This window comes from Marmota flaviventris, chromosome 2 (assembly GCF_047511675.1).
Source record: "Marmota flaviventris isolate mMarFla1 chromosome 2, mMarFla1.hap1, whole genome shotgun sequence".
NCBI lineage: Eukaryota > Metazoa > Chordata > Mammalia > Rodentia > Sciuridae > Marmota > Marmota flaviventris.
This window is the reverse complement of record NC_092499.1, coordinates 71512682-71525657: the sequence shown is the minus strand read 5'-3', so window position 1 is coordinate 71525657 and position 12976 is coordinate 71512682. Positions and strand designations below refer to the sequence as shown.

Genomic DNA, 12976 nt, shown 5'->3' with positions numbered 1-12976 from the left:
TCCAGCTCTCCGATTCTAAGGTTAAAACATCCCCTCTGAGCTGTACAAACTGGCCGGGCATTTTCAAGTCTCTACACAGTATATGGCAATTTGTTTTTACACTCAAACAGTAAATGAGTGGACATCATATGTATGCTAACTCATTTTCTAGAGATAGCAATTTTGTTCATTCATTCCACAAATCGAAAGCTTCCACTGTTTACAAGAGTGCTAGACCAAACTTGAACATTTTGAGTGTCACTGCTCCTGGGAACAAATTACTTCCTGAAAAACTGAACTCAGGTGACCGCTTTAGGCCCAACCTAGTTCAGTGTGATGACTCCCATATTCGAGGGAATTGAGGAATCTTCTGAGGAGCTTGTTAAAAGGCAGCGTCAAAGGAGGGGATCAACCTAGTCTTACTGTGTTGGAATGTCTGGGGTTGGAGCCTCCTAATCTACGTACATTTATAAAATGTATGTTCTCCTCACCCCTCCTTGCCTCTGCAGGATATAAGTGGGCCTCACTCTCTATCCCACCTTACAGCCGTCCCCGATCCCTTGCCAAAAAAAAAAAAAGAAAGAAAGAAAAAGAAACCACCTGTACTGTAGTGGCAAAAGCTCCGGAAGCAACTCAGGAGCCAGTTGTTGGCTGCCTGCTCTTAATGATTTATTTAATACCGCTAGGTCTCATCCCTTGGTCTGATAGAGGTTAACAAGGAGTATCTGAGGTTCTTTCCACTCTGGAATGCTACAGAATTTAAGAACCTGAACTGTCAGCTTAGTAAATCATGAAGGAGTATTTGCACTCTGCAGCCCGAACACCCCAGCAGGAATCTTGCAGCCCCTGGGGAAAAAAGGGTTAATTCCTTTCTCTGCGCCGCTCATCCACAACAGGTGGCAAGGTGAGATGAGCTTGAGATTGGGCCAAAAGCAGCCCACAAGACTTTTGGCAAGAAGCAGGAGGGGGTTTTTGAAAGGAGACATCACTCGTCGTCGTCGTCCTCCTCATTCTGGTCCTGATAGCGAATGTAGACCACCAGCATGACAAAACCCATGAGGATGCAGAGGGAGCCGACCACCAGATAGGCGATACCCAGGAAAGGATTCTTGCCACCCATCCACGAGATATTGCTGAAGATGATGAGCTTGTGGCCGCCGAAGACGCGCACTGGGTAGTTGTAAGTGATGTTGACGCGGTAGGCGCCCCGGGGCAGCCCTGCGGTGTAGTTGCCCTGGCGGATGCGCGCGTACAGCTTGCGGAACGTGGGCAGCGCCGCGGTGCGCATCCACACCACGAAGTCCTGGTTGATGAAGCCCGTGTTGTTGGGGTCGGGGCTGAGCTCGTACACCGGCCGGTGCCAGTTGGGCGGGGGCGCCGTGCCGCGGAAGGCCAGCGCCAGGCTGCCATTCACCAGCGGCGGGTTGTGGAACTTGACGTGGTAGTCGGTCCACCAGGCGATGGCGGCGCGATCGAGTGGCACCTCGACGTAGGGCCCGCCTGGCCGGCGCTGGTGCCACAGCGAGAAGGAGTCATTGAAGAGGCTGTTTGCGATGGCGCCGCAGGGCGCGATGGGCAGGCCGGTCGCGCTGAACTGGTAGGGGGCGCACTCGTTGACCGGGTTGTGCAACGCGCTCGGCAGCCCGCTCAGCTGCGCGTCGTCGCGGGACACGCCATAGCGGCGGTTGTTCTGGTAGAAGTTGGTCAGCTCATAGTAGAGGTAGACGGGGCCCGGGAAGAGCTCGGGCAGCGAGAAGTACCAGGCGCACGAGCAATTAGGCGGCGGCGCGCGGCCCTGGCCTTCGGCAGCGCACACAGAGCAGTTGCCGGTGCCTGGGTCGCCAGTGTAGTCGTACTCGAGCTCCTTGATGCCGTTGGAAGAGTAGTAGAGGCCCAGGCCCAGGCCGATGAAGGCCAGGCCCGCGCAAAAGAAGAGCGGTAGCGTGATGCTGGCGGATAGCAGCGGCTGCCAGGCCGGGAGGCGCTGCTGCGTGAACGCGGTGTTGTCCGGCTGGTGGGCGCCCCGGGCCGTGGCGCTCCAGGTCATGGCGGCCGCGCAGGGAGCGACGAACCGACCAGAGAAGGGTCGCTCAGGTGGGGCCAGCCGCGGGGCTCCTCCCTCTCGGCGCTGGGCTAGCCCGAGGGCTACTGCCCGATCCGGTTTCCCGCCTGCTCAGGTGAGTTTTGGCTCCGGCCCCGCCTCCGTCTCCGTCAGACTCACACAGGTGAGTCTGAGTTCCAGGTTCCAGGACCAGACCTCTCAGCTACGCCGCACCCCAGGTGCTCCGGGCCCGCTCCGCCCCAGCGGGGAACCGGGAGCCGCGCCCCGCCCCTTCCGAGGTGAGCGGGCCTCACCCCACCTGCCTGGCCCAGGCTCGCGTTTCCTCTCCGTCGAGCTTTGTCCCGGCGCCTGCTCCTTCTCTCCCGAGGTGAGTGGCGGCCTCAGGCTGCTTCTGAGTGGTTCATACCTTGCTTAGGTACCACCTTCCCTTCCGCATTTCAGGTTGATTACAAGTCCTGAGCCAGTTTTCCCGAAATCACCAGTGCATCAGCCTGGGGCAGAAAGTTGCACTGAGAGATTGCACCGTGGTGCCTGAGGCTGGAAGATCTCAGGTTGTAATCCCTTTATATTTAGGAGGAGGGCTGACTGTAGATCCTTGTGTCTTTGTAGGTTAATTTACCGACCCCCTTTCACTCAGTTTCCAGCCACAAATTGTAGAGCCCAGGGAATTAAGCTATGGCAAATCTGTTTCACGTTCAACACCTGCATTCAAATTCTAGTTTTTTTTTTTTGTTGTTGTTGTTGTTGTTTTAAGGGAAAATGATTTTCTGGCCAGATGTCCCAATCTGGCTGTGTAACTAGGAAAGGTGGAAAGTTCTCTAAAAATAAAATGACCCTTGAAAAAGACTCGAGAGGTTCACAGCCTTTAAATATCTTTCTAGCTGGTGGAAAAACCACCAGGGAAAAAAATGAGCAGGACCACATGTGATTTCTTTTTCTTTTCAGATTATTTGTGTGACTGGAGAAAGGCCTGATCCAAGGTCCTAGGGGACCTAGCTGCTATCCACAGTCAAGGACGTTTGGAATGTTTGGCCTAAGGAGGAACTAACTACAAGGATTTATGGATATATAAGAACTCTAATTAACTCTGAGGCTTGCCTGGGATTTTGGCTTTTGTGTCTAGGTTGGTACAACACACACTTGGGGGTCAGGGGCCATTTCATTTTGTGTTATATCCTTCCTAGGTAGTGAAGTGTTCATACTTCTCCTCTAGTCCATAAAATTCAAATAACTTAAATGTTTTCTCTATAGTACTTCCATACCTAGTATAATAAATTGCATTCAGGAATCAGTCAAAATCCATTGAAACTTGGAAAGTTAAAATCTTCATTAAACAATAGGATTTTTTTTCTTTAAATGCATCTTCCCAGTGCTGGACAATGCAGAAGACAGAAGAAAATTAGACTGAAAAGGATCCTGGACCTCAAAGCATTCACAGTCTGATAGTATATAAATAATATAAGTATACATTGCTTAGGAGTGAGAAACAATCAAAGTAGGCAATAGCCAGTGTATAATCAAAGTGTATAGCCAAATTGTGCTTTACATGAGTCACACTAAAATTAAAAACTAGTATCATTTTAATAATGGAAAATTGATTCTGTTTTGTTGAATGAGTGCAGATTGGAAGCTTTAGCAACTAGAGAATACTGAGGGAAAGCCAAGTGACTTGAATCTCACTTCTTATACTCTAAGAAAGAAAATCCAACATTGTCAATAATTTCTCATAATATGATTCATTCTCCATTTCACCTTTTTTGTTGTTGCTGTCAATAAGATAAAATAATGAACAGTTCTACCCACCTTATATCATTGAATTGCCAGTTTGCTTGATACAGTCTCCAAGAAGGAATTCAATTCTTACAACTTTATCTAGCAGATCCTAAGTCCACCAACTGCATGGCCACCACACCCCTAAAAGTATAAGCCTTCCTGTTCAGCTCAGTGCCTGTCTTTCTTTTCTCCTCTCCCTCGTACCTAAAGGCATTAGTTTATTCATTCCACAAATTAGGGTAATGCAAAGTTCCAAAGTAAAAAAGAGAAGAGTATTTCAAGACAGAGAATGGTCAACAGGATTTTTAAGCACATTAACTGAGGGTTCAAGTAAGATAAGAAATAAGAAAGAGCCATTGACTTTGATTTCTGTGGGAGCATTTAGGGTGATGGAGTAGGAGTGTTAGTCAACTTTTTATTGCTGTGACTAAAAGACCTGACATGAGCAACTTAGAGGAGGAAAATTTATTCTGGACTCATGGTTTTCAGAAGTTCAATCCATGATCACTAACTTCATTGCTTTGGGTCCAAGCACATCATGGCTGAAGGGTGTGGCAGAGGGGATGATGGTAAGGAAGCATAGGCTGTAGGAAGCACTGAGAGGAGGAGGACTGGGAGAAGGAACCAGCCAGGGATACATAAAGGGATACTGGCAATTTGATCTAGGGGAATCCTACAGCTCAGACTGGAGACAGCAAATGTCTGAACAAACCCAGCTTATAAGGGTTTTCAGGGCAGGTGGATTGGAAGCATAAAGCTTCAAGACATTGTGTCCTGTGGAGTGATGGCTCAAGTGACAGATCTTAGTATGTAAGCCCAATGACAAAGAAAATGAAACTAAGCTGGTGGCTTAGAAGAAAACAATGTGACCAGTAGGCTGGTGATGTGAGTGGGCAAGGGGCATAAAAGCTGGAAGGGAAAAAGCACTGGTATGAGATGGATATTAAAGATTTTGGAGGTGAAGCAGTGCTGAGGCCTGTGTGTTCTCAGATTCACATCTGCAGATTCATTGAATTTTAGATTGAAAATATTTGAAGAAAAATATTGTGTCTGTACTGAACATGTATAGTTTTATCTTGTTATTACTCTCCAAACAATATAGTATGCCAACCATTTACATTCCATTAGATATTATTAAAAATCTAGAGATGAGAATGTGCATAGGTTATATGCAGTTACTGTACCATTTTCTATAAGATACTTGAGCATCTCCAAATTTTGATATCCTCCCAGGGAACAAGGGATGACTGTTCATATTTCCTCTACTGACTCACAAGTTCTGGGAGGTTAAAGACTGATACATATTGTCATGTCCCTCAGAGTTCATTGTATGATGAAGATTTTGACCTTATGTCTTTCATTTTATTATACATGCTATCATGCTATTAAAGGATCCGTGGATCATGTAAACTTTTTCAGTACCGATAAAGTAAAGAAACAAGCCAGGCATGGTGGTGTACACCTATTATGCCAGAAACTCAGAGGGCTAAAGCAGAAGAATCTCAAGTTCAAGGCCAGCCTGGGCAACTTAGTGAGACCTTGTCTCAAAATAAACATTTTTAAAAGGACTGAAGATATAGCTCAGTGATAGAATGCTTGCCTAGCATGGGTGAGGACCTGGGTTCAATCCCCAGTATGCAAAAAGAAAAGAAAAAAAGTAAAGTTCATTTATTCTAAACAATTTTTTTATTGTATCAGTATTATTAACAGGGAAAAGGAAGGAAAAAGGCATTTCTAAACTAAGTGCTCATAAAATCACTTTGTTTTAAAATTTTATCTTTTGAATTTCATCCATATAAATATTTAATTTTTAATTGGTTATAATTATGATAAAATACAATTATTATTTCATTCTACTTGTCTAATTGCCTACTTTTGGAACGATAAGGAATGAAATCAATATTTGTCATGTTTCTCTTGTGTTTTTATTACACACACACACACACACATTACTTTTCAGTGCTCAGGATGGAACCCAGGACCTTGTGCCTGCTGGGCAAAGGCTCCATCACAGAGCAACATCCCCAAACTGTCTTTATAATAAAATAGTTCCATAACTCATGGTCCTATCATATTTCACTGCTGTTATATTGCTGAATGTGTAGATTATTTTCTATATTTCAGTACTCCAAGAAATGTGGTTTTGAGCATTTCTATGATTCGAATTTTTCTTTTAGACTTTTTTCCTTAAGTTAAAACTTCTGAAAGTAGGGAGGAAAGGAGCTTAAAAGTCAAACTTTAAAAATACTACTAGTTTTTTAAACTGCCATAGCAATGTACAGAATATACTACTTTCACCAAAATTTTGCCATAAAAACCAATTGCTAACAAAGAAATTATATTTAGTCAATGCGAGTAAATTATCAGATACTAGATGAATGCTGTAGCATTGGGGAATGCTGGTCCTGCATTAAAGGAAGGTAAAATTTTAGATTTAAGAAATAACTGTGTGATCCTGGTCAAATTGCTTAATTTCTCTAATCTCATTATTGCTTTTCTGTATGAATATGTTTGCCAAAATGACAGTTAATATATCTTTCAATATAAGACTTCTTTCTGTTTTTAGTCATCTCAAGGGGTCTTCCTTTTAATGACTCATTGAATAGTTAATATTTATTGAGTACCTTCTGTAAGCCGGTCATTTAAAAAGTTCTTTTTGATACTGAAGATTGAACTCAGTGATACTTTACCACTGAGCTACATCCCTAGCCCTTTTTATTTTTTATTTTGAGATAGAGTTTCACTAAGTTGCTATTTTTTATTTTGAGATAGAGTTTCACTAAGTTACTATTTTTTTATTTTGAGATAGAGTTTCACTAAATTGCTTAGGACCTTGCTGAATTGCTGAGGCTGGTCTCAAACTTGCAATTCTGCTGCCTCAGCCTCCCGAGTTGCTGGGATTACAGGTGTGCACCACAGCGCCTGGCACTAACCATTCTTTAAGCACTTGACATATTTTATCTCATCTAATTCACATTACAAACCATTTTGGTCAGTACAGTTATCATACCCAGTGTACTGATGCAGAACCAAGGTTTAGGCTAATGCAATAGAGGCTGCCCAAGTTCTCATAGTGGTATGCAGAGGAAGGACGCAGAATTCAGTTTAATTCCAGTGTCCTTCATTTTAAACCACCTTGGCATATTTCCTCCTAAAAAAAACTCAAAAGACTTCAACCTCAAACCAATTTTTTTTGTGTTGCAGTTCTCCTCTTATATCCTAAAGTTAGGAGATTTCTGTTCTACTTAGGCAAGGAGACCTAGAGCATCAGGGTTGCCTTTATTTTTGATTTTCTAAAAGCTTTTGTTTTAAAGCCAAATTTAGTCTAGCATGCCTATTTCTCTTATTAAAGTAAAAATAACTTCACTTGCCTGGCAGTTCTCAGTGTTTGTATTTATTTCACTTAATATATGACTATTTATCTTACAGTAACAAAACCTGGGTTTTTAATTGGCATTCCCTTATACAGGTTTATACTGCTGAAGATTGTTGCTTATTACTCTGCCCATGGGGCAGCTTTCATTTAAAAAGAGTCAAATTAAATTGCTTCATAAAATTACAGCATGTGTTCAGAAAAGTTTTTTAAAATTCAGTGTGCCTGGACTTCAATTTTCATTAAGAACTGCATTGAGCAGGCTTCCTGTTTCAAAGTTATGGGTTGGTACCCCCTAGTGGAAGATATACAGAACTTTAATTAACTAGCATTATAAATACTAAAAGTTCAAAAGACAGATACAAATTCTCTCAGCTCCTTGCTGCCTGTATTGATTCTCCGTCACTTAACTGCAAAACCGTGGAGGTCTCCTAGCAGGTGAACTCAGAGTGCAGTTGGGTGAGTTGAGCAGCAGAGGGCAGTATAAAATAAAAAATGGAACTGAGATGAGTAACAAATTGGCCTTTTAATAATACATTCCATTATTGTCATGTATGTAAAAAATAAAAATAAATTTAAAAAATTAGTGCAAATTAATTTTATAGAAATTGGGCTTAATTATGGCATATTTGTATGTACATATAAAGTACTTTGGTCATTTCCTCCACTTCTTTATTCCCTAATTCCCTCTCTCTTAATAGTCCTGTTAAACCTTCATGTCCTTTTTGTTTTCTTTCTTTTTTGCTTCCACTATGAGAAAGAATGTGATTCTTGTCTGAGTCTGACTTATTTTGCTTTATACGATGATCTCCATCCAGTTCTAGCCATTTTCCTGCAATGGCACAATTTCATTCTGTTTTATGGCTGAATAATACTCCACTGTGCATATAAGCCTCATTTTCTTTATCCATTCTTCTGTCAATGGGCTCTTAGGCTGATTCCATCATTTGGCTGTTGCAAATTGTAGCACAGTAAACATGGATATGCAAGTATCTCTGTGATATACCAACTTTAGTTCCTTTGGGTATATATCAGAGAGTGGTATAGCTGAATCATGTAATAGTTTTATTTTTAGTTTTTTGACAAATCTCCATACTGATTTCCATAGTGGCTATACTAGTTTACATTCCTACCAACAGTGTATAAGCATTCCTATTCCCAGAATCTTCACCATCCTATAGACAACAGGTCTTAAATGGTATAGGCATTGGGTATGGGATGGCCAGGCTTAAAAATAGAGGACACAGGGTTTAGGGATACAGCTCAGTGGGAGAGTGCTTACCTCACATGCTCAAGGCCCTGGGTTCAACTGCTGGCACTACAAAAAACAAAACAAAACAAAACAAAAAAAAACCGAGAACAGCGAACAAGCCAGCAAAGGTAGAATTGGACTTGGACTGTGTGGATAAAGTTTGGCAGGAGGATCGTGCTTGGTGGGTTAGAGAAATCCAAACTAAGAGGAAGACAAGCTTTAAGCTCCAGAGGAAGGAAGAGCTCTGTAACTGGAAAGGAGAAAGGAATTTGTATCAAAATGGGTACAAGGCCCCTCACTTGCCACCCTGGACAGGTAGCAAGTGAGGGGCCTTGTACCCGAAGTGAGCACTGGAGCGGCTGTGGACACTAAGACACTAAGACAGCCCATCTATTGTAGTTAAATGCATGTCCTCTGCCATCCTGTCCCTGATGGAATGAAACTTGCTGGTTTGGGGAAGATCTCACCTCAGTGATCACAGATTGATTCAGCCTTTTATATAGGGATAGAATCTATTTGAAACTTGAGGAATTCTTTATGTATTAGTGGTAAATAATTAAATATTTTAATAATTTTAGAAAGTATCATATTTTGAAACAATAAATTATGTATCAGGGCAAAGCCATGTGTTGTAATAAGCGTAAACTAGGAAGAAGAAACTTTTGCTCCTTCCTTTAGGAAAACTGAGGCACCTAAGGCATGCTTAGTTTCTCTTACTCTTAAACTGAATACATGTACTTTCCATTTCATTATCTAGGCTGCTGATTCAAATGTTAAAATACCTTGGCACAGCACTCTGGGACCTGTGTTTGTCGTGTGTGCTGATCAATACTGATTTATTAATACTCATTCTGGAGACTGCATACCAGCGGGGGGGCTGGGGAGGGTGGCTGACATTTTTCTCTGATTAGTAACTCTGAATTTGTGGTGGTTGGGTAGGATTTTTTTAGTTTTCTTTCTGTAGGAAGAGAATTGTTAGGATGGCTGCTTTGTATCAACCTCTAAACCAAAGTTTGGGACTTTTACTGGAACAAAGACCCTTGATTGATAACCTTATCCAGTGGTTTCCAAAATGGCCAAGAAACAAAAATGATTGGGAATGGAGGGACAGTTTTTTAAAATGCAAATTCCTGGGGGTTTCATTTTCCCTAACTCAGTCTTCAGGGCCTGGTGCCAGGAAGCTTACTCAGAACAGTCTGACTGATGATTGTCCAGCTTTGGGAGCTACTGGGGATTCTCTGGGATCTTAGTTGGGGGTTTCTGGGATGCAAAACACAGAAACTCTAAGACAGCTTCAATAAAGAGTATTGTTTAGAGGTGAAGGAAGTACCAGGAGGCAGGAACTGAAGGGAGTATACCTGGAAAGTCCACAGGCAGTTCCTGTCTCTCTGCAGTCTCTGACCTCTGCTTCTCTCTGTGTCTGGGGCAGACCTTCTTCAGCAAGGCTCTTAAGTGTTGCTTCTCCAAATCCTGCTTGGGCACCTCAGCTCTCACTCTTGCACCTTACAGCTCCCCAGAGAGAATCCACCTAGGTCAGGGTCTGGCCATGGTCCAGTCAGTTGTGGTAGGGGTGGGGAAAAGGTTCATGACACACACACATTTGGCCACCATACTTCACTCAGTTCCAGCTTTGGAGATTGGGCTCCACTTGAACTCTCCTTTGACAAGCAACTCACCACTTTGTGAGGTCCAGCCTTTGTTTGAGAGTTTCCTTAGTAACGACCATCAGGGATTTTTAGGTCATTCTCTGGAGTAATATAGAGGAAATGTACTCCTTGACCTTTGAGAGCTATGAACAGCTATCATGTTCACCTCAATATTTGTATGTCCAGCTCAGACACACGTTGTTCCCGGTCCTCTTTGGATCTGGATCTTCATTGTTCTGGTTCCCTTTCTTTGCACATGACTTGAGTTGGTAGAGGTTCTTATTACAAATTTTCTTACATCTAATAGTGTTTTGAAAGAATTGGGGTGGTTTTAAACTATATAGTAGAACAACACACAGGATGCGCCATGGCACAGGAGTGAAGGCAAAGGAAATATGGTGAGCAGAGCTGAATGGAGCTGAGTTTGGAGTGGCCTTGGTGTGTGTGGCCTACAGAGCTGTTTCTTAAATTTTCTAATAGCTAGAAAAGGGCAGAAAGGGGGAAGAATGCATCAAGTCATTCACAACAGAAAACCAATCATTAACTCTGAAGAATTTTAATTATTTTTTTTCTACAAAGAGTAGGAAATATTTTCCCCCTGGGGAGAAAAATCTTTAACAGCCTCACAGTAACTACTGCAGTTTTTTCCACTACAGTAAATGCCAGAGTGAGATGTAGTGGTGCTCAGTTAAGGCACAATGCAGCAAAGCAATTCTGTGGGGACCCAGTGGTCCTGCCTGGTGGTGCCACTCTGGCTTTTTGCTGTCATGTCTGTGGTGGGTGTTAGAGGACCCAGTAATGGTTTCCAAAATGTGCTCTGAAGAGCCCATCCCTTCCTAGGATCCCATTTTCCTGACCCTGGGCTTCTAAGTAAAACATGGTTTGAAGAAGGATTCTATTATTTAAAAACAAAGTTTGAGCTGGGCATGGTGATGTAATCCCAGTAGCTCGGGGGGCTGAGGCAGGAGGGTCACAAGTTCAAAGCAAGCCTCAGCAACTTAGTGAGACTGTCTCAAAAAATAAAAAGTAAATTTCTGGAGATTCCTTAGAAAACTTGGAATGGAACCACCATTTGACCAGCTATTCCACTCCTCTGTCTATACCCAAAGGACTTAAAATCAGCATACTATAGTAACACAGCCACATCAATATTTGTAGCAGCTCAATTCACAATAGCTAATAAGCTATGGAAGCAACTCAATGTAGATGCCCTTCAATAGATGAATGAATAAAGAAACTGTGGTGTATATACACAATGGAATATTACTCAGCAATAAAAGAGAATAAAATTATGGCATTGCAGGTAAATGGATGGAGCTGAAGAATACCATGTTAAGTGAAGTAAGCCAATCCCCCAAAACCAAAGTCTGAATGTTCTTTCTGATAAGTGGATGCTGATCCATAACAGGGATGGAGTGGGAAAAATGGAGGAACTTTAATTGAGCAAAGGGGTGGGAGGGTTGGGGAGGGGGCATGGGAGCAGGAAAGATGGTGGAATGAGATGGACATCATTACTCTAGGTATGTGTATGACTGCACACATGGTGTGACGCTACATCATGTACAACCAGAGAAATGAAAAGTTGTGCTGCAATTGTGTATAATGAATCAAAGTGCATTCTGCTGTCATACATACTTAATTAAGATTAATTAATTAATTGATTTTTTAAAAAGAAATAAAAAGGGCTAGAGATGTTGCTCATTGGTTAAGTGCCCCTGGGTTCAATCTCTGGTACAAAACAACAACAACAACATAAAACAAACAAAACCCACACACAAAAAGTTTAAAAACTATTGACTGGAGCACTGCTATTCTCCAGGTGGTTTTTCACAAAGAGTGCTCATTTCCCACAGTTTTCAATTATTAAGGAGTAAAGTGAGTTTCAAGATTAAGCAACCAGGTATGTTTCTGGAACACAGAGCATCTCTGTTACCAGTTAAATGCAGAGCCATATGTTTTAATAAGCAAACAAGGTAGGAAGAGATTGACAAGTTCTTATTAAATCTGACCATACTTAACAAGGACATATGGTGGACAGAAGGCTGCTGCACCTCCGCCTGGAGATGGGCTAAGAAAGGACCGTCTGGCATGTTCAGCTTCTCCTTAAGAGATAATTGATGTCTGCTGTAACAAAATGATACACAAAGTACACCTTCAATGATTTTAGCCTGAAAAAATTTAATTTCCTTTAACCAAATGTCTATTTTATTCATAAACAAATCTCAGTAAGTCACTCATAAAACTTCTAGCTTTTTATACTGAGAAGAGTACACATATGTTTAAAAATATAAACAAATTAGGAAGCTGATGGTTTTGCAGTTGAAACTCCTGACCCTTCTTTGTGCTAATAACAGCTAGGATCAGCTGTCTATTAATGACCTTCTGGTTCTTGATAATAAATCCATGGCATTGATGAAACAGAGAAAGCCTGTCCCTCTCTTCCTTGTAATTGGAGTAACCACTGTATCTGATCCATCAATGAATTATTATTCTTGACCTTGAAATGCAGTGGTATTAAGTGCAGGTTTCTTATAAGCCTTTTGGGCTGAGGCCGGGAATGCGGATGAGAAATCAATATTGAGCTTGTGTATCTTGGCCTGTGACTGATTTCAGTCCTCAGAGTAAAGGATTATGGGAAGGTCAATAGAAATAGCAAGCACTCAGGTTTTTCTTATCAGAGTGCTCGGTGAAGATGACAAAGAGTGTAATAATGACAATGATGGACAGCTGTGCCTGCATCTCACTGTGTAGAATGTTGGCCCAAGAATTCCAGAACTTACAATTTATCAAACAGGAAAGTAGCATGCATTTTAGTGGACCACTAGTAAATTAGGAGGAGAATAAAAGATTGCATGTAGGAAAAACCAGGACACATCAAATTCTAGTCCAAT

At 42.1% G+C, this 12976-nt stretch overlaps 1 protein-coding gene across 1 annotated transcript; it reads right to left on the bottom strand.

The window, feature by feature from the left end:
• Positions 1-381: 381 nt before the first annotated feature.
• Positions 382-2026, bottom strand: Tmem30b (transmembrane protein 30B). Its single transcript, XM_027929848.2, has one exon. The coding sequence runs from the start codon at positions 2024-2026 to the stop codon at positions 965-967; it is 1062 nt and encodes a 353-aa protein (XP_027785649.2). The 3' UTR covers positions 382-964.
• Between the last annotated feature and the right edge of the window lie 10950 nt (positions 2027-12976).